Source organism: Schistocerca americana, chromosome 3, assembly GCF_021461395.2.
Source record: "Schistocerca americana isolate TAMUIC-IGC-003095 chromosome 3, iqSchAmer2.1, whole genome shotgun sequence".
Classification (NCBI taxonomy): domain Eukaryota; kingdom Metazoa; phylum Arthropoda; class Insecta; order Orthoptera; family Acrididae; genus Schistocerca; species Schistocerca americana.
The window spans coordinates 988113309-988135256 of NC_060121.1; the positions used below are offsets into that span (position 1 = coordinate 988113309).

Genomic DNA, 21948 nt, shown 5'->3' on the forward strand with positions numbered 1-21948 from the left:
CCTCAAAAATATTCTCTAAAATGAATGTCTTTCAAATAACTTGGATGAACTTTAACATTTTGTGAGTTTTGTGAAACGGTTTATGCTAGATCGAATACAATAACTCTCTTAAACACTGCAAATAATACGCACATTTGTTGTACTCTCCTAGACAGGAGAAGTTGCCACAGAAAGGCCGTTGACACCTACCATGACGGGGGATAAGAAATATTGGTCGAACTCTGATTCAGCGAGTAACGACCAGATACTCGCACGGCGACGCTAACATCTTCGGACTGCATTTAGCTCTGCCGGTCAAATCAGTACATACACTGCCAGAAAACAAAAGTACGTCTGGAAAGACGACGTCGATTTTGTGGAGCATAGTAGACGTACTGGTAATAGTTTCAACGCCGTCGCCAACGGATGACGTAGTTGCATAGCTACCAGAGGGCCGTCTGTGTCTACTATTTAATAGAGAATGCTGGCCGCGAGGAAGCACAGAGGGAGCAGACGTGTGAAGCAAGCCGGCAGTCATGCCACGGAGACGCACTCGTGCTTCCTACAGACAACTCACCGAATTTGAAAAGAACTGTGGTCTTCCGAGTGGCGGCGTGGTCCTGTTGGAGAATTGTCACCCAAATTGAATGTGTTGTGTCAGACGTGCAACGATGCTGCTATCAGTGGTCACGCGAGCATTCACGCACCCATAGACGATATTCTGGACGTCCATGCCGGCACATAGTGGAATAATAGCAAAGACTTAGCAAAACGACCTTATTCTTTATTGATCCTCTCTTTAGATAGTAACAGAGTTCTGTGACTGTAAACAAGGAATCATATTAGCTCGGTACAACAGAGTCGTCTCTTTCATTTAATATTGACACTCCGTATTTTAGCGATAATGTGCCACCTTCAGATGCAGTCCAAATATTTTAAATTGCATTAAATGTCTGTAATCGCGGTATAATTATTTGTTAATGTACCACTAAGGTTATGTACAAGATGACCGCATCCCAGTCCTATCCCAGTTCCTATCATTAATGTTGATAGGAAGAGACGTTTTGTAGAGTTGTTGGTCATTAAAAGGAGAGACGTAATATCTGTATTGCCACACTAACCTGGTGTACGATTGGCTGTCTAACGGCATCCAGGGGCAGCAAACTAGCCTTGGCCACTGTTTCTATGTTTCGATACAGTGTATCGATACGTGGAACTGTTTCACTGTTTCGAAACGGCTATGTTTCATTGTTTCGAAACAGTGGTGTTTCATTCCGCTCTGTGTCGGATAACGGGACCAGATTCGATCTCGAGCCAGCCACAGAAACTGTATCGTTGTTTCAAAATAAGGCTGTTTCAGTCCTCTTGTGCTTGGAACGGACTAACTGTATCGAAACAGTGATGCTTCATTTCACTTTGTCTCCGACGAGATTCGGGCACGGCACAGATACGGAAATACGTTTAATATACTACTTCATCGAGCTCTTTCAAGAGTGTCGAAATCCTTTTGACACACAACAGCATGATGCTTAAGATTTCCGAAAATAAAGTTTCGTTTCTAATTGACTGCTCTATTCCGAAATGGCGTAATATATGCTTTATAAACACTAACAAACAATAAAATAAAGCACACTATTCGCATTCAAAATAATAAAAGTGTGAAAAACATTCAGTTAAATTACACATCTCCTATAAAATATGCTTCTCTGTTCACGTACAGTAATCACATTAAAAAAACTCAAGTAAACCTACAACATTTTGAATTAGAAAAGGCGTAGTGTGGCAGTTTTTAGACATATACGTAAATTGGATGTACTTTCAAGCAATGTGATTGACGGATCATTGATGATATAATGGTGAACGGGAAGGGCTGGGAAGCATGGTGGATTTATAGTAATAATTTGAAACACCTTGAGGGACAAAAATTTTTTTCTCTTATATTTCGTTATTTTTTCGAATTATGTGGCTTTATTCATGACTCTATAGTCAATGTGCCTATTCTCCACAATGTGTGCATGAATATTAGCAGGCCGGATATATATTATCCATACTAACGAAATTTGGGAATCCCAGTAGCGTATCCGTTGTTTCTGCAGTTTGTTCCCGCCTCCAGTACTATTACAAAACACAAACTGTTTCACTGTTTCGAAACAGCGTTTCGAAACATTACATTGTGTTGTTTCATTTGTTTCGAAACAGTTATGTGTTTCAGTTTGCCCATCTCTACAACAAACATTTGACTTCCTGTATTTAAACAATGGAAACTCCAGGTTGGAATATTAACCATACTGCAAGAACAGCAAAAGAAACAATATAACGACATTCTGCACGTGCCGAGAGCTGGTTAGCGTCCCCTCTAGAATCATCAAAACATGAACGAAAGACGTAGTTTATAGCACCCAAGACCCTAAGGACTGTGATGGGGCCAATGTATCCTCGACGAGTGCACTCTACGAGCCAGCATTCTCCAGAAGTACGTCGTACGCGAAAACGCTCCAGATGTACGTCGTACGTGAAAACGAACATCACTTTCGGGCAGACAGCTGCATAGAGGTCTACATGGGCACGGATATCAGCTGTAATAGTCTCTTTGTGGGTGAAAGTTAAAGGATAATGTTAGACCTACGATCCTCGTGTACTTGTGTTACACGCAGTAGATAATAATTAAACATTCGGAAGAGCCTTCCCCTAATTGCCTTGAGTCAGCAGTGAGGCAGGAGAAGAGAATTCCGTCTCTGACATTTGCAAAGGCAAAAGATGCTGGCGAGTCGTCCTTCCTCATTTACCACAGTTGGAAATTTGTGCTAAGGTCTTATGGGACCAAACTGCCGAGGTCATCGGTCATTAAGCTTACACACTACTTAATCTAGCTGAAACTAACTTACGCCAAGGATAACGCACACACACGCACCCATGCCCGAGGGAGGAGTCAAACGTTCGACGAAGGGAGCCGCGCGAACCGTGAAAAGGCGCCCATGACCGCGCGGCTACCCCGCGCGGCTTACCACAACTGCACACGCTTATCCTCTTTCCATAAGACCAGCAGCGGCCTTAGCTCTGTGCCATTTCTGTTTCGTTTACAGAAACAGAGGCTATTTACTCTATTTGCGAAGCTGCTACCAAGCGACATGAAAGTTGTTCTAGAAAACACTATCCACTCGAAACTTTGATTCGCTATCTGGCTTTACGTCTTATGACACAACTAATATTTGGTATAAAGACAGTGAATCTGTCAACGTTTCTCTGAAATATACTTCCAAGTACACAATACAACAATTAACACACAGATGAATGTAGCCAGTTAACATGGTTGAACATTATGGTGAATTACCACATATATTGGTAAAATTCTGATATCATCTGACAATTTGTAAGATTTCTCATCTAACTTGTTACTCGACTTCATTTGACTCCTCAATGGAGCTGAAATGTTCTGCAAAAAAAGTCACAAAATACGTTTCCGTTTCCTAAGAAAGCGGTAACGTATTGAACGTATAAGCGTACGACAGGTTTTTGTCTTAAGACGTGGCCCTCATAGAATGACGAAGTGCGGCCTCAGCAAACAAAGATTCAGGTCTGGCATAAGCCTGCATCACATCGGAAAGTAATTAGCATATCTGGTGTAGAGAAACAACTGAAAGATTTCAGAGCAAATAAATCACCAGGTCCGGATGGAATCCCAGTTCGATTTTACGAAGAATATTCGTCGCCACTGGCTGTTTACGTAGCTTGCATTTATCGTGAATCTCTCGTTGACAAAGTCCGAAGCGAGTGGGAAAAAAATACCGGAGGTGACTCCAGTATGCGAGAAGGGTAATAGAATGGACCAGCAAAATTACAGATCAATATCGCTTAACTTCTGTTTGCTCCGGAATCCTTTGTAATAAACTTTCTTGGGACTGAAAAGCTTATGTCCACGAATCGGCATGGTTTCAGAAAGCACCGCTCGTGCGAAAGTGAGCTTGCCCTTCTCTTAGATGATATACGAGAACTATGAAGGGCAACAGCGATTCCGTATTTCTAGAGTTCCATAAAGCAGGCTGTTAACAAAGATACGAGCACATGGAATAAGTTCACAGATATGTGAGTGGCTCGAACACTTCTTCAGCAATAGAACCCAGTACGTTGTCCTTGACGGCGTGTCTTCATCAGAGACAAGGGTATCGTCAGAAGTGCTCCACGGATGTGTGTTCTCTATATACAGGGTTATTACAAATGATTGAAGCGATTTCACAGCTTTACAATAACTTTATTATTTGAGATATTTTCACAATGCTTTGCACACACATACAAAAACTCAAAAAGTTTTTTTAGGCATTCACAAATGTTCGATATTTGCCCCTTTAGTGATTCGGCAGACATCAAGCCGACAATCGAGTTCCTCCCACACTCGGTGCAGCATGTTCCCATCAATGAGTCCGAAAGCATCGTTGATGCGAGCTCGCAGTTCTGGCACGTTTCTTGGTAGAGGAGGTTTAAACACTGAATCTTTCGCATAACCTCACAGAAAGAAATCGCATGGGGTTAAGTCGGGAGAGCGTGGAGGCCATGACATGAATTGCTGATCATGATCTCCACCACGACCGATCCATCGGTTTTCCATTCTCCTGTTTAAGAAATGCCGAACATCATGATGGAAGTGTGGTGGAGCTCCATCCTGTTGAAAGATGAAGTCGGCGCTGTCGGTCTCCAGTTGTGGCATGAGCCAATTTATTCGTCGACTTCCGCGGGCTACGCGTGAAACTTGCCCGCACGCGTTCAACCGTTTCTTCGCTCACTGCAGGCCGACCCGTTGATTTCCCCTTACAGAGGCATCCAGAAGCTTTAAACTGCGCATACCATCGCCGAATGGAGTTAGCAGTTGGTGGATCTTTGTTGAACTTGGTCCTGAAGTGTCGTTGCACTGTTATGACTGACTGATGTGAGTGCATTTCAAGCACGACATACGGTTTCTCGGCTCCTGTCGCCATTTTGTCTCACTGCGCTCTCGAGCGCTCTGGCGACAGAAACCTGAAGTGCGGCTTCAGCCGAACAAAACTTTATGAGTTTTTCTACGTATCTGTAGTGTGTCGTGACCGTATGTCAATGAGTGGAGCTACAGTGAATTTATGAAATCGCTTCAATCATTTGTAATAGCCCTGTACATAAATGATTTGGCGAACAGGGCGGGCAGCAATCTGTGGTTTTTAGCTGATGATGGAGTAGTGTGCGGTAAGGTGTCGAAGTTGAATGACTGTAGGATGGTACAAGACGAGTTAGTAAAAATTTCCCGTTGGTGCGATGAATGGCAGCTAGTCCTAAATGTGCAAGAATGTAACTTAACGTGGATGAGTAAGAAGATCAAACCTTTAATGGTATGATACGGTGTTACTAGTGTTCTGCTTGACGCTGTCAAATATTGGCAAAGCGATGTGGATCGAACATGTCAGAACTGTGGTAGGTCGACTTTGGTTTATTGGGACGATTTTGGGAAAGAGTAGGACGCTGTTTCGACCTATTCTTGAGTACTGGTCGTGTGTTTTGGATCCGTACCACGTCGGATTGATGGAAGACGTCGAAGCAATCCGGGGGCGGGTTGCTAGATTTGTTACCAGTAGATTCAAACAACACGTAAGTGTTACGAAGATGGCCTGCCGGAGTGGCCGAGCGGTTCTAGGCGCTACAGTCTGGAACCGCGCGACCGCTACGGTCTCAGGTTCGAATCCTGCCTCGGGCATCGATATGTGTGATGTCCTTAGGTTAGTTAGGTTTAAGTAGTTCTAAGTTCTAGGGGACTGATGACCGCAGAAGTTAAGTCCCATAGTGCTCAGAGGCATTTGAACCATTTGTTACGAAGATGCTTCGGGAACTGAAAGGGGAATTTCTGGGGGGAACACGACGTTCTTTTCGAGACACGCTGTTGAGAAAATTTAAAGAACCGGCATTTGAAGCTGACAGCGAAACGATTCTACTGTCGCCAACATACACCCTGCGAAAGGACCACGAAGATAAGATACGAAAAGTTAGGGCTGATATGGAGGCATATACAGAGTCGTTTTTCCCTCGCTGTATTTGCGAGTGGAACAGGAAAGAAATGACACATAGTGGTACAGGGTACCCTCCGCCACGCACTCTACAGTGGCTTGTGACGTATCTTGAGACGTAGCCGTACAAGTACGACGTTAAAGTGTTTAGAAAATTTTGATATCCGCGCGGTGTGTATAAAAAACTTGCGGATTACATTCGGACAACAGATCTCTCTATAATCGACTGTATACAATATCTAGAATGAGTCTGTCGCCTCCGGCATCACATTCTACCTTCAGGAAATATCTGAAGCTGAATCGTGGATTCAGCCGGCGATCGATGAGGTGCTGCTTTAAGCCGCCGACTGAAGCCATCTGTCACAGCTGGCTAGCCCAGTTGCGATCAGAAAATCGATTGCGCACTACGATCTAGGAGGATAATAGAGTCACTGACACGTAAAACGAGAAATCTTGATCTGATTTGTGACCAGCCGTCTGCAAAGTGGTACACGTGCAAATTTAAGACAAACAGCACCAACTGAAATTCTTTTGACAGACGTACATTAACTCTCGCTTTCGAATAAGGAAACTGGGCTGGTAATCGAATGATGGAAAATGAAAGCGCCACCTTACGAAATAGATCAACGTGTTTTATACGTTCATTTCGGATGTCACCTGATTTCGTGCACGTGCAAAAGTTTTATCCAGTGGAACACGCCAGCAGTAAGGCTTCGCACTTGAAATGATAAGAACGGCGTCTTTTTGGGCTATGCAGATACGCACCTCGGCCAGCAGCCAGCAAATCCCGAGGGGAAGGCTTTATCGGGATAGAAATTCGTGAAGATAAGATAGCGCGCCCGATAAGACGATCTTGTCCCTGCCACACTACGCGAAACAGTAAGGGGGGGGGGGGGGGGGGGAGGGCTGTGGTCCTAAGCTCTTTGCTCACTTGATAACGCGTCCAGACAGGGATGTCCCGCTCGCAGTATCTGCGCAAGGCCTCGCTTTGTGACCGTGCTGTATGCCCAGAATTCAGTGATAAATTTTGTAATTTTGATCAAATAAAAAAATGGCTCTGAGCACTATGGGACTTTACTGCTGAGGTCATCAGTCCCCTAGAACTTAGAACTACTTAAACCTAATTAACCTAAGGACATCACACAAATCCATGCCCGAGGCAGGATTCGAACCTGCGTCCGTAGCGGTCGCGCAGTTCCAAACTGTAGCACCTAGAACCGCTCGGCCATCCTGGCCGGCTGATCAAATAAGAAATCGCTTGTAGTTACTACAGTTGCAGGATAATTTGCTTGTTTAAGGGTTAATATTTATTTACGAATGGCAGAATTGTTAGCGTGGCTTCGGTGCCGAAGGAACCGGATTCGATTCAAGGCGCCTTCTCGAACTAGACAGGGTTTTCTACACGAGGAGATGCTGTAATATAGAAGAAGTGACGTCACCAGGATTCATCTACTGGTAGTAGCTGGTGGAGCAGCCGTCGCAGGTAGTTTGCAAATGACGCTGTCGTTTATCGTCTAGTAACGTCATCAGAAGATCAAAACAAACTGCTAAAAGATTTAGGAAAGATATCCGTAAAAAAAAGAAAAAAAATGCAAAAGTTCAAAAAATGTCCGACAGATGGTGCTTCATCTCATCAGAATAGCAATAATTAGCCTAACAAAGTAAGACAAAGCAAAGATGATGTTCTTTACAGGAAACGTTCAATATGTCCACCATCATTCCTCAACAATAGCTGTAGTCGAGGAATAATGTTGTGAACAGCACTGCAAAGCATGTCCGGAGTTATGGTGAGGCATTGGCGTCGGATGTTGTCTTTCAGCATCCTTAGAGATGTCGGTCGATCACGATATACTTGCGACTTCAGGTAACCCCAAAGCCAATAAGCGCACGGACTGAGGACTGGGGACCTGGCAGGCCAAGCATGACGAAAGTGGCGGCTGAGCACACGATCATCACCAAACGACGCGCGCAAGAGATCTTTCACGCGTCTAGCAATATGGGGTGGAGCGCCATCCTAATAAAACCCCATGTCATTCCAAGCATGTGTGTCAATTTTTACCTCTCTTTCTACATTATTCCGTGGTTTATTAAGTTTTCAAATTTATACTGACTTTCTGATCACCCGGTACTTCGGTTACACGAGAAACCAATCGACGCCGTACATTCAATTAAATACCTAAGAATTACAATTACGAACAACTATGGAATGAGCACATAGAAAATGTTGTGGGGAAGGCGAACCGAAGACCGTGTTTTGTTGGCAGGACACTTAGAAGATACAACAGATCTACTAGAGAGGCTGCCTGCAGTACGCTTGTCCGTCCTCTTCTGGAGTGGTGCTGCGTGGTGTCGGATCCTCACCAGATAGGATTAACGGAGTACATCGAGAAAGTTCGAAAAAAGAGCAGCACGTTTTGGATTAGCGAGAAATGGGGGAAATAGTGTCACGGACATGATACAGGGCTTTGGGTGGACATCATGAAAACAAAGATGTTTCTCGTTGCGGCTGAATCTTGTCACGAAACTTCGATCACCAACTTTCTCCTCCGAATGCGAAAATATCTTGTTGATGCCGTCCTACTTAGGGAGAAACGATCATCATAATAAAATGAGGGAAATCAGAGCTCCCACGGGAAGATATAGGTGTTTTTTTCCCGGCCTCTTCGAAAGTGGAATAATAGAGATTATTGTGAAGGTAGTTCGACGAACACACTGCTAGGCAATTAAGTGTGGTTTGCAGAGTACCCATCTGGATGTACCGTTGGCAAAATGCTGATCACGTTTCCCACGACCATAGATCGCACCTCGTACTGCCTTGTATGCGACAGTCGGAACAGACCTATGGCATAATCCGTGAGGGATGTGTGCACTACGATTACTAATTATATTATTTCTGATATGAAACTTTGGGATTCTAAACAAATTAATCATCGAAAACTTAAATATACGTTGACGGAAAAAAATCGCAACACCGAAATAATAATTAATGCGGCGTAATGAAATTTCGGGAATACATTTGTCTAGGCACCATACTTAGTACTCAACACTGGAACCGATAGCTGAGTGGTCAACGTGATGGATTGCCGTCCTACGGGCCCGGGTTCGATTCTCGGTTGGGTCGGAGATTTTCTCCGCTCAGGGACTGGGTGTTGTTTTGTCTTCATCCCCATCCGGCGCGCAGGTCCCCCAATGAGGCATTGAATGTAATAAGAGCTGCACCAAGGCGGCCGGACCTGCCCCGCAAGGGGCCTCCAGACCAATGACGCCAAACGCTCGTTTCCATTTACTGGAAGTCCGGCCCCGGTAGCTGAGTGGTCAGCGTGACGGAATGTCAATCCTAAGGTCCCGGGTTCGATTCCCGGCTGGGTCGGAGATTTTCTCCGCTATGGGACTGGGTGTTGTGTTGTCCTAATCATCATCATTTCATCACCATCGACGCGCAGGTCGCCGAAGTGGCGTCAAATCGAAAGACCTGCACCAGGCGAACGGTCTACCCGACGGGGGGAGGGGGGGGGGGCCTTAGCCACACGACATTTCATTTCATTTACTGGAAGATGACACGTTAATGTAAGCGCGAGATAAGCCATTGCTATTGTGAAATTATGGTACATTAATAACCGGTGTATCCACCAGAATGTTGAATTTAAGCATGCAAACGTGCATGCGTTGTGTTGTACAGTTGCCGGTTGTCACTTTGTGGGATGGAGTTCCATGCTTGTTGCACTTGGTCGGCCATTACAGGGACGGCTAAGGCTGTTTGTAGATTTGTCCTCCGATGATGTCCCATACGTGCTGGATTGGAGACAGATCTGGTGATTGAGCAGTCCGAGACAACATGTCGATTGTGGGATAACCACGAGAGTGATACTGCCATCATACAAAATCGCACCCAGACTGTAGCTCCAAGGTGTGTCTGTCCATCACACAGACATGTTGGATGCAAACCCTCAACTGGCCCCCTTCCAACCAACACACGACCATGACTGGCACCAGCTTTCATCTGAGACCACCAGCCTTCCAATGGGCTCTCTCTTGTCACCACTGAAGTCACGAATGGTGGTGGTTTGGAATCAGTGGAATACTCTCTACAGGGTGTGTACGTCGGAGCTGTCCTTGAAGTAACCTATTGGTAACAGTTCGTTGTGCCAACTGCTTTTTGTCTGAGATGCTGCACGATGCGCCATTGTCATACGCCGAACACGATGGTCTTCCATCTCGGCATTACCCCTTGGCCGTCTGTAGCCCGGTCTTCTTGCGACCGTACATTCTCGTGGGCACACGTGTCCAGTGGCTACATTCCTGCCAAGTTTTTCTGTAACATCACAGAAGGAACATCCAGCCGGTTGTAGCCCTATTACACGACCTCGTTCAAACTCAGTAAGGTGCTGATAACGGTGTCTTTGTCGCCTTTAAGGCGTTCTTGACTACCATAAAGTCACCACGGCCAAGCTCAAAGGCAAATGAAGCTCACGATCGTTACAGCGTATATTTAAAGCAGATCTGATCGGCATCCTCATAATGGCGCTTCTAGCGCCACTCTTATGCGTCTAGCGCCAGATTTGAATAGACACCACCTTCTAGATCGAATTATGTCGTGACATTATCTAAGTGGCCCAACTCCTTCTTAGCGTTGCGGCTTTTTTTCCGTCAGTATGTATATCGTTTCGTCGTCAGGGCTACGGTTCCTATAAGCGTTGAGACTTTTTATTCTTGCGTCGAAAGAAGTCGGGGAAAAAGACAGTTACTGTGCTCAAAATGCAGTCTACAAAAATGTTATATTGTGGAAGATATAAATGAAGATGGGCCAAGGCCCGAAACGCATAAATAAAGCGACAGAAAAAGTGGCTGACTACTGTATTTATTCGCGTAATTTTTGCAAATGAGGAACAAAAAATGTGAATGTCCTGCAGTATCAGTTTATTTAGGTAACCAATTTTTGGCTTACAAGATATTATCACTGGGTTGTTTTGGAAATCAGCCTTATGCAAACACAATTAGCTTATTTTTATATTTCCCCAGACATGTTTTCACACCAATGTGTCATCTTCTGTAGGTTAAATCTTGGTTTCTGTAAAGTACAAGGTCACATTTGTAATAATTTAACTACTGTAGGCCTAAGAAATACAATATTTGCAATTTGCTTCGTTTTGTTTGCACACTCACCTTAAAATTACATCGCTAATTGAACTGTATTATTGTACACTGATCTTAGTGCTCGTTTTCGTTGTTCTTTTGACAGCGTGTCATCTGAATACTAACCTTGAAGAAAATTACTGCATATTTGTGGAGAGTTGATTCGAGGGTAGAGGTTATGTAAGTTTCTGTACTTACATTTTCCGTCCTGTTTCGTGTCCCTGGCTGGTGTCTTAATCTGCTACTACGAAAAGAGGAGCTTCAAACCTTAGTAAAATGAGATATTATCACAGTTTAATGCCTTTCATTTAATGATATAAAGTTGTTCTACCAATCAGAGTTGGAAAAATCAATGAATATAAAAGTAATTGCTATATTATTGGGAATGCAATAAGACTGCATGAGCTACACATGTTTCTTTTGTAACTTCTGTATTCGTGACCTGAAAATCTCGCTATGTGAGAAGCAAAAGTTTGACTAAATGGTAGCTCGTGAAAACATATCATTTCCACCACTACACATTCAGTTGGAGCTGCCGGTGGCAGTGGTCATGTATGCCTGTGACAATGTCTGTAGGTTTTCTTTGCTACAGAAGGTTTTGGCTGAAGGCCCAGAATGTGCAACAGTGTTTTGGTTGTGTCTGTCTGCAACTCCACGGGTTATCTTTACGGTGAGTAGCAATCTATGCTTTTCCTAATATCTTCAGTGTTTCGTTTACGTAATTACTGGCTGAATTTAAGGTACTATCATCATCCACTCATTAAGGAGTACAGTGTTATGTTAAAGGTTTAATAAAGTAACATAAGTAATGCACTAAAAAGGCTCTCGACGCGCGAATTAGAGATTATATTCGTCCGGTATTTAAGAATGAAAGGCCTTATCGACTCCCAACAAACTTTACACGCAATTTCAAACCTTTATCAAACTTTTCCTCATTGGCTGTCCGAGCAGTAAATCTTCAGCATCAGGAACAACGTTTCAATTTATTACTTCTTTACTACTAACTCTATTCGTAACATATTGTACACACAGTACGCATACATACCACTGAATGTATCTGCAAAATTATATCATTGTACGATACATAGCTCAGGAGATAGGACGTCATAAACAATGACATGCGTGAAAAACTAGTTTTTGCTTGAAACCGAGTGCTTACAGGTATTACGCGAACCGCAGTCATCCAGTATTCGATAATGAGAGCTCTTGGCGGCTTTCAAAAATATTTAAATATAATTTCAAACCTTTTTTTTTAAACTTTACTGGCTCACATGCTTGGCATAAAATATTTAACATATTAACTGTTGTATACATGAGGGTTCGATTCCTTAAGGAATAGTAATATCTACATGCCTGTGTCGAAACAGTGCTTGTTTTCACAACTACTATTTAGTAAAATCCTTACGCCATCTGCAGTAAACGCAAGGAGACGATTTTACCTAAAATTTGTTGTCGAAATAAGCAATGACTCAAAATATTGACTTAGATGCTTCTATATTATTGGGTAGAGGTGGAATTATGTCGTCACATTATCTAAGTGACCCATCAGGCAAAAATATCACTTTTGAAAGCAAGGTGTGTGCTTTGGATATATGGAGTTCAACGTAAAAGACTTGTTTAGGCACTTGGAGATTGCAGCATTCTACTAAAGCGTCGTGACTACCTTAACTGGTAATGAATGCTGTATTCACCTAGTGAAAAGTGGCCTTTCTCGACAAGAAAAATGTGATGGAGAGCGCGACAACATGTAGACGAACAGCAAACAAATTTATTTATACGGAAATTCTGTCAAAGACTATGCCGAAAGAAAGAAAGGATAACACCAGTTAGGTGATGAAAACATCCGCTCCTAGAGTTCTGCGTGTAGTGGAGCTCTTTAGGTAAGTTAGTCCACGGAAACTATTTACGCATCCACCGCGTTAAGAATTTTCTTCTATGAGCAGTGTAGATTTAAGCGAAAAGAAATTTCCCTACAAAAGTTACATCGGCTGTTTTCGACAATCTTCACGACACTATGTAAATCGTCGACAGTTCTGCATTACAATTCACTTGCGTTGGGTACCTAAGTTTCCAGCCTGCTGTTAGTTACAAAACCCACGAATTCCCGCCGCGTTCTCTGTAGAATCGGAGGCACTAGCGTAAACGAAAGCGACCTACGCAGGTATTCAATACCTTAGGTAAGGTCTGCAAAGCGGAAGCCACCTGTTGCTGTAATCTTTAAGTCCGTCTGCTAGGAAGAATGTTTGAAGGATATCTGCTTTTCTCTGACTGATAACCCCTAGTGTGTTATATTTAGCACATCAAGTTAATCAAATATTTCGCCCAGCGTGAGAAAAAATAAGAAAAACATAGAACTGTTGGATCTGGTAATTGTTTTTGAGGAAGGTACAACGATTCTTACTGGTCGTGTTCGGTAGTCGTTGGTAGGAACCATCAGTATTATTGCCAGAAGACTTAACAATAGCAGTTTATTCGTGCCAGTAATATTTCACATTAAAGCAAATAGTATTGTTAGTATGTAATCGCTGAAGTATAAGCGATTGACTCGTTCGAAATTTGTAATTGCAGCCAGTTTTTAATCACGGCAGACAATTTGACATAGCCATGTCAATGCACGTTGCAGGGGACGCCAGCATTAACAAATATTTGTCCCGTCGCATTATCGAAAGCAAAAGTTTCGAAATAGTCATCGCACGGATGCTTCTGCCCGTGCTGTGTTTCATTTCATCGCCAAATTTCTGGAAACAGGTTCTAGATGACGGCAAATTCTGCACCTCCCTGAAGATAGCTTGTTCACAGTTTTTTTTTTATTATTAATTTCTCGTGAAATTTCGTCCGAGCGCTGCCGATTAGGATGTCTGAGTTTCCCTCACGTCATCTGAAAAATTTCGAAGCTGACTGTCTTTCATCACTGGCATCACATTTTCTCTGGCTCCATGCTGGAGCCGGTTACGTGGGTGGGTTAGAAGTTGGTTCTGAATGAAGCAGCGGCAGGCTCTCGTTCACCGTCAGCTCTTCCTGAGAAAAGACTCCTCGTAAACTCGGTTTGCGACGTACCGCCGTAAGTTACGTACGTATCTGGGCGGGCTAACAAGGGATAAGAAACGTGTAAAGACAAGAGCAACATTGGGGCTGTCTATTCTACTTGACTCACTGCAATGTGCCAGAAAGATATCGAAGATCGTGACCGGACGATGCCCTAGGAGAGGACACAATTAGTTTCAGAAAGTTTATACACTTTATATTTATTCGGTGGATCGAACTCGGTGAGTGTATTAACTACACAGTTTGCCACAGCCAGGTCATTACACATTGGAGGGGGGGGGGCCATATTAACAAATATTTGCCCTATTGCAGTGTAAAGCTTGGAAATAGTCATCGCACAAATGCTTCCGACCGTGTTTTGTTTCATTCCATCGCATAACACTTACATGTGGCCAAAAAATTGTTGTCTGGCAGATTATCTTTGACTAAGCCATAATGAGCATTTTTTGGCGATTGTTAGACGGTTGTTCTCGCATTCATTGCTAACCGCAAGGAAGCCGACAGTTTTTAATTACGCATTGACTAGGCCTACTCATTCACCCACGGACGTCTGTCAGTAACAAATCATTATATAGCGCTATTTTAAAATGATGTGATCCACTTACAATAAAACAAACATTTTTCTTTCGCCATTATTGGTAACAATCGATTTAGCGCGCCCTTCGATAGCTGCATTTGATTTTAATTTGAAACGGGCTTCAGGACTAGTAATGACTTAAACGAACGTTGACTGCAATGAACACGCTGTGTTCGCATATTGACATATCGTTTGAAAATTATTACATACTATTTAAAACGTAACTCACGCAACGACATACAAGCAGTTAGGCTCAGACTAGACGGACAGACAAAGAGCTATTATTCTTTTCAAGAAGAACATTATTCCAACAGTCTGCGTTTCACATTATTTTATCTGCACCACTAGTTTCGAGAACTGACCATTCTCAAAAAGCATCTACAGCAACAGACGAGGAGACATCGTCTTCGTTTCGTCAAAAAATCAGGTGCCATGCATATTTGTGCACAAGTGTGTGTAGAGTGATTTGTAGTAAACATTACAACATGAGGGCCTTTGGAGACCCTGCTGTGCACAAATACGCATTGGATGTGATTTTTTGATCAACCGAGGACGATGTATCAACATCTGCTGCTTGCGAGTGGGCAGTACCCGAAACTAGTAAAGTAAATAAAATAATTTTAAACACAGCTTGGTGGAATAACGTCCTTCTTCAAATTTATTGGGACTGTGGAGCCCAGCACAGTATTTTACTAACATTCGTCCTACTGGGTCTTTTAGTTACTCTGTCAAGTAACTTTAGCGGGTACTTGTAATGTGGAATCCGTAATGCGCCATGGTATTGCTCACAACACAAAGCGCTTCTAGAGATGGACATGGTGGTAAACGGTAGAAAAAGATGCTTTTTTATTTCAGTCTCTGATCACAATATCAGTTCTTTAGACGATGACCGATGGCTAGTTGCAATAATCAGTATGTGGACGATGTGGCCTATTCTACACCTTATTTTAGATTTATGTGACGATGCTGCGCTGATTATACGTTTTGACGATGCCATTGTGGTCGTATTACGTTAGGACATGGTGCAAAAAAGATCTGAGGATGGTCATTACGGACCGAAACCGGTCATCGTCTTGAGAACTGATATTGTGATCAGAGACTGGAATAAAAAAGCATTTTACAGTATTGGATCACTTTTTGTATACGCGATTTGGTCGCAGTTGGTGGAAGGTAGAAAAAGGTGTTAGCATCGAACTCGAATGGAACCACGAATTCTGAATACGTAGTCTCGACACTTGAGGCGCTACTTGTGACTTGTAAACTGGCGAGTGAGTACGCACACGCATCTGCACACGCGCGCTAATTGGCCAATATATGCACCAGTTTGAGATCGTCGTGTTTTGCACCCCTCACTCCATAAAATATAAATAGGCACTTGTCACGCGGTACAGTGAACAGTATACGCCGAGACGCGCATTTGCAGACGGTTCGGGAAGGGAGCGGCCTCTAAACTGGGAGCAACTTGGATCGTTTGGCACGTTTAGCACTCAATTACAGCACTCGCGAGGCCGGTTGCCGGCGCGACTACCGGCGAATCGCGGCGCCGTCCTCGGGCGGAAGCAGCGGCGCCGGGGTTGGCTCGCCTGTTGCTCTCGCCGCTGCGCCAGGGGGCGCCGGGCACGTGGGCGCGCTGCTGCTGATCAATAGCAGGGCGGGGTGCGGGGCTTCCGGCCTCTCACCTGGGAACCCGCGCCGCGAACAGCGCCATGCTGCAGCCGCTGTCTGCTGTCTGCTGTTCCGCTGCTGCTGCTGCTGCCGCGGGGCCGGCGCGCGCCAGACTGGCCGGGCGGCGGCGCGCCGCGCTGCACCAGCCGTGACGTCACGCGGCCCGCCCTGCGCCACAGCTTGGCTCTGCCGCTGCCGCCGCTGCTGCTATTTCGGTCGGAGCGGCCGCTGCCCGCCGCCGATGCGCCCCCACTGCGCTTCCTGTCGCCGGGAGCGCAGCTGCCGCCGCCGCCGCCCCCAGCAGGGGAAAGCGTTTGATCGATTATCGACAGGCGCGGATCCGATGCGACGGGGATGTCATAGAGGTCACGAACACCCTCCCCTCCCCCTATCCATCTACCACTACCTCCACCACCACACAAAAGTAGAGGAGACATTGAAAAACAATTAAAATTACAAAACTGCAACCAGTCACTTTTCTGAATAATTATGTTTTATTCCATGAACCGCTTTTCGAACCTTTTCAGGTTCATCTTCAGATGGTTTCAGGAAGTTACATCATTATTGCTAGCATAATGCTCTATGATGGAACACACTTAAATGTATCGCCATGACTATAGCTTATCTGTCGATGTTGTTGTTGTGGTCTTCAGTCCAGAGACTGGTTTGATGCAGCTCTCCATGCTAATCTGTCCTGTGCAAGCCTCTTCATCTCCCAGTACGTACTGCAGCCTACACCTTCTCTATCTGCTTAGTGTATTCATCTCTTGGTCTCCCTCTACGATTTTTACCCTCCACGCTGCCCTCCAGTACTACATTCGTGATCCCTTGATGCTGCAGAACGTGTCCTCCCAACCGATCCCTTCTTCTAGTCAAGTTGCGCCACAAATTCCTCTTCTCCCCTATTCTGTTCAGTACCTCTTCATTATTTACGTGATCTACCCATCTAATCTTCAGCATTCTCCTGTAGCACCACATTCCAAGAGCTTCTATTCTCTTCTTGTCTAAAGGGTTTATGATCCATGTTTCACACCCATACATGGCTACACTCCATAAAGATACTTTCAGAAAAGACTTCCTGACACTCAATTTCATACTCGACATTAACAAGTATAATAATAGTAACAATAAACTTAATTATGTATCTAGACAATTCATCCATGCCGGGAACCGACAATCTCGACAATTTTTGCCTGCTGTCGACATTAATACTGGCAATATATCGGTCCCACGTATTCCACGTCTTTCGTGCATGTCTTAATTTCGAGTTCGATGTTGGATAACAAATGATAAGAATTATTTTCTCGTGAGATAAAATTACAAATTAACAGTTTTCCAATTTTTTACTGTACTTGTACAGTGAAACCTTCCTTCTTGTCCGACTTCATGATTCTAGGCCAACAGGAAGTGCCTTCTAGACTTTGATGAGTTTGCGAGTATCAAAATAAGTCGCATGAAAGGCCGTATCTTTTGACTGTATTGACTTAAAGGCTAACGTTTATTATACTGCCAAGGGACCATAGACAGACCTTAATATGTGTCATAAATTTCGACTTATACTTTTAGCCGTTCCTGAGAAAAAAACGGCTTAAAAGACGAATGGCAGACAGACAATCTGATAGCAAAAGACAAAAAACATTTCTTGTGATATAATTGTTGTTGTTGTGGTCTTCAGTCATGAGACAGGTTTGCTTCAGCGCTCCATCCTACTCTATCCTGTGCATGCTTCTTCATCTCCCAGTACCTACTGCAACCAACATCCTTCTGAATCTTCTTGGTGTATTTATCTATTGGTCTCCCTCTACGATTTTTACCCTCCACGATGCCCTCCAATACTAAGATGATGATCCCTTGATGCCTCGGAATATGTCCTACCAAGCGATCCCTTCTTCTAGTCAAGTTGTGCCACAAACTTCTCTTCTCCCCAATTCTATTCAATAACTCCTCATTAGTTATGTGATCTACCCATTTAATCTTCAGCATTCTTCTGTAGCACCACGTTTCGAAAGCTTCTATTTCACTTCCATACATGGCTACACTCCACACAAATACTTTCAGAAACGACTTCCTGACACTTCAATCTATACTTGATGTTAACAAATTTCTATTCTTCAGAAACGCTTTCCTTCCCATTGCCAGTCTACATTTTATATCCTCTCTACTTCGACCATCATCAGTTATTTTGCTCCCCCGATAGCAAAACTCCTTTACTACTTTAAGTGTCTCATTTCCTAATCTAATTCCCTCAGCATCACCCGACTTAACTAGACTACATTCCATTCTCCTCGTTTTCCTTTTGTTGATGTTCATCTTATATCCTCCTTTCAAGACACTGTCCATTCCGTTCAACTGCTCTTCCAAGTCCTTTGCTGTCTCTGACAGAATTACAATGTCATCGCCGAACCTTAAAGTTTTTATTTCATCTCCATGGATTTTAATACCTACTCCGAATTTTTCTTTTGTTTCCTTTACTGCTTGCTCAATATACAGATTGAGCAACATTGGGGAGAGGCTACAACCCTGTATCACTCCCTTCCCAACCACTGCTTCCCTTTCATGTCCCTCGACTCTTATAACTGCCATCTGGTTTATGTTCAAACTGTAAATAGCCTTTCTCTCCCTGTCTTTTATCCCTGCCACCTTCAGAATTTGAAAGAGAGTATTCCAGTCAACATTGTCAAAAGCTTTCTCCAAGTCTGCAAATGCTACAAACGTAGGTTTGCCTTTTCTTAATCTAGCTTCTAAAATAAGTCGTAGAGTCAGTATTGCCTCACGAGTTCCCATATTTCTACGGAATCCAAACTGATCTTCCCCGAGGTCAGCTTCTACCTGTTTTTCCATTAGTCAGTAAAGAATTCGCGTTAGTATTTTGCAGCCGTGACTTATTAAACTGATAGTTCGGTAATTTTCACATCTGTCAACGCCTGCTTTCTTTGGGATTGGAATTATTTTTCGATATGGATTAAATTTACTTTTTACTTACTGAGACAGTATAGGCGGCTTTTTTCGGTTAGTGCCTGAGAAACAAGGCAAGAAAAGAAATAGTCTACCTCTGTAACGAGATATATGACAAAGGGGAATGGCCTGAGGACTTCGCTGCTACAGTTATGATACCAGTAGAGGAAAAGAGAAATACTAAAAAATGTGAAGAGCACCGCACCATCAGTCTAATTTCTCATGCAGCTAAAGTCTTGCTGAGAGTGTTGAATAGAAGGTTATATGGCAAGCCGGATAGAGGGATTGCAGATGTGCAGTTCGGATTTAGAAGAGGAAAAGGAACAAGAGATGCTATTGGCCTGCTAAGAACTATAGGGGAAAGATATACGGAAAAGGGTGGAGAAATCTTTGCTGTTTTTATAGATTTAGAAAAGGCTTTTGACAGAGTTCAGTGGAACAAGCTGATGGATATCTTGAAGAGGAAAGGAGTAGATTGGAAAGAGAGACGACTGATACAGAATCTATATTTACACTAGAAATTGAGGATAAAGGTTGGAAATGAAATGTCAGAAGGAAGCAGCATTGGACGAGGTGTTAGGCAAGGTTGTTACCTTTCCCCACTGTTGTTTAACGTATACCTTGAAGAGATTATTGCGAAACGTTTAGATGGGAAAAGAGGAATATGTGTTGGTGGAAAGAGAATAGAATGTATAAGATTTGCTGATGACATGGTACTAGTGGCAGAAAGTGAGCGGGCAGTGAATAACATGCTCAAAGATCTGAATGAAGCTTGTGCGGAATATGGGATGCAAATAAACACAGCAAAGACAAAGAGTAATGTCATCAGTGCAAGACGCAGACTGTCCAATATTAAAATAGGACGAACTACCATTAGCCAAGTAAGTGAATTTAAATATCTCGGAAGCACAATAACTGAATAATCGAGATGTCACCAGGAGGTGAAATCTCGAATTGCCATAGCGAAGGAGGCATTCAACAGAAAGAGGAGACTCTTATGTGGCAAATCAGATAAAGGACTAAGGAAAAGGCTTGGTAAGTGTTTTGTCTGGAGTGTGGCACTGTATGGGGCAGAAACATGGACACTGAGACGAGAGGATGAAAAAGGTTAGAAGCATTTGAGATGAGGATGTGGAGGAGAATGGAGAGAATAAGCTGGATGGGAAGAGTGAGTAATGAAAGAGTATTGGAAAGGGTTGGTGAGAGAAGATGTCTGCTGAAGGTTGTGAGAGAAAGGAAAAAGAACTTGTTGGGACATTCACTGAGAAGGGAGTGTTTGCTAGCAGGTGCTTTGGAAGGATCGGTTTGTGGGAGAAGACTGAGAGAAGAAGGAGATACAAGGTGATAGACGACATAAAGGGAAGAGGAAATTATGCAGACCTGAAGAGGATGGCAGAAGACCGGACAACCTGGAGAACTACCATGTGGAAACCTGCCTTTTGACAGAACTCTGATGATGATCATGATGAGTGTCCATCTGTCTGCCTCCATTCTGATGTCCCGCTGTTGTATCACCTCACACACTTCCACTACACACACTTTCACGCAAACTATATTAATAAGTGAGCAGTGATACAACAACTGGACATCACAATGGAGGTAGACAGATGGACACTAACCGAAAAAAGCCACCTATACAGTCGCACTAAGTAAGAAACTAAATTTGCATCCATATCGACAGATAAGCTATAGTCATGGCGATACATTTAAGTGTGTTCCATCTTTTTGTCATAGAGCCAGTACCCAGCATTATGGGTGTAAATTAAGTTTTTACTTACTGCGACAATATAGGCGGCTTTTTTCGGTTAGTGTTCATCTGTCTGCCTCCATTTTGATGTCCAGTTGTTGTATCACTACACACACTTCCACGCACTTCCATTACACACAGTTCCACACAAACTATATTAATAAGTGTGTAGTGATACAACAACTAGACATCAAAATGGAGGTAGACAGATGGACACTAACCGAAAAAAGCCACCTATACTGTCGCAGTAAGTAAAAAACTAAATTTACATCCATATCCACAGATATGCTACAGTCGTGGCGATACATTTTAGTGTGTCCCATCTTTTTGTCATAGAGCCAGCACCCATAATTATGCTAGCAATAATGATGTAACTTCCTGAAACCATCTGAAGATGAACCTGAAAAGGTTCGAAAACCGGTCCATGGAATAAAACATAATTATTCAAAAAAGGGGCTGGTTGCAGTTTTGTATAACTTATTTACATTCAGTATACAGTCACGGTTCTAAAATATGCGTAATGGATAAGCATAATTAAAATTTCTTAACGGTACCAAGGTGACAGGTGCTGGCGATTTGCAGTTCCATTTTGTTTTGAGAGCGTCACCGGATTAGCTCCTTTCCTAGCTCATATTTATCGAGACTCGCTAGCGCAGAGAACAGTCCCGTGCGGCTCTATAAGACCACAGGTCAGTCCCATTTAAAAAATTGGGAGTAGGACTCAGACACTGCGGGTTTCGTACAAACTTAATTATCTCGTTGTTGGGGTCGTCAGTTCAGAGACTGGTTTGTTGTAGCTCTCCATGCTGCTCCAACCTGTGCAA

The 21948-nt window shown here is 43.4% G+C and overlaps 1 protein-coding gene across 1 annotated transcript in view; it reads right to left on the reverse strand.

The window, feature by feature from the left end:
• Positions 1-16548, reverse strand: part of LOC124605772 — a 217152-nt gene extending 200604 nt beyond the window's left edge. Inside the window, exon 1 of the mRNA XM_047137656.1 lies at positions 16437-16548. Coding sequence (XP_046993612.1) covers positions 16437-16465 — 29 coding nt within the window. The 5' untranslated portion in view covers positions 16466-16548. The remainder of the gene's footprint in view (positions 1-16436) is intronic.
• Between the last annotated feature and the right edge of the window lie 5400 nt (positions 16549-21948).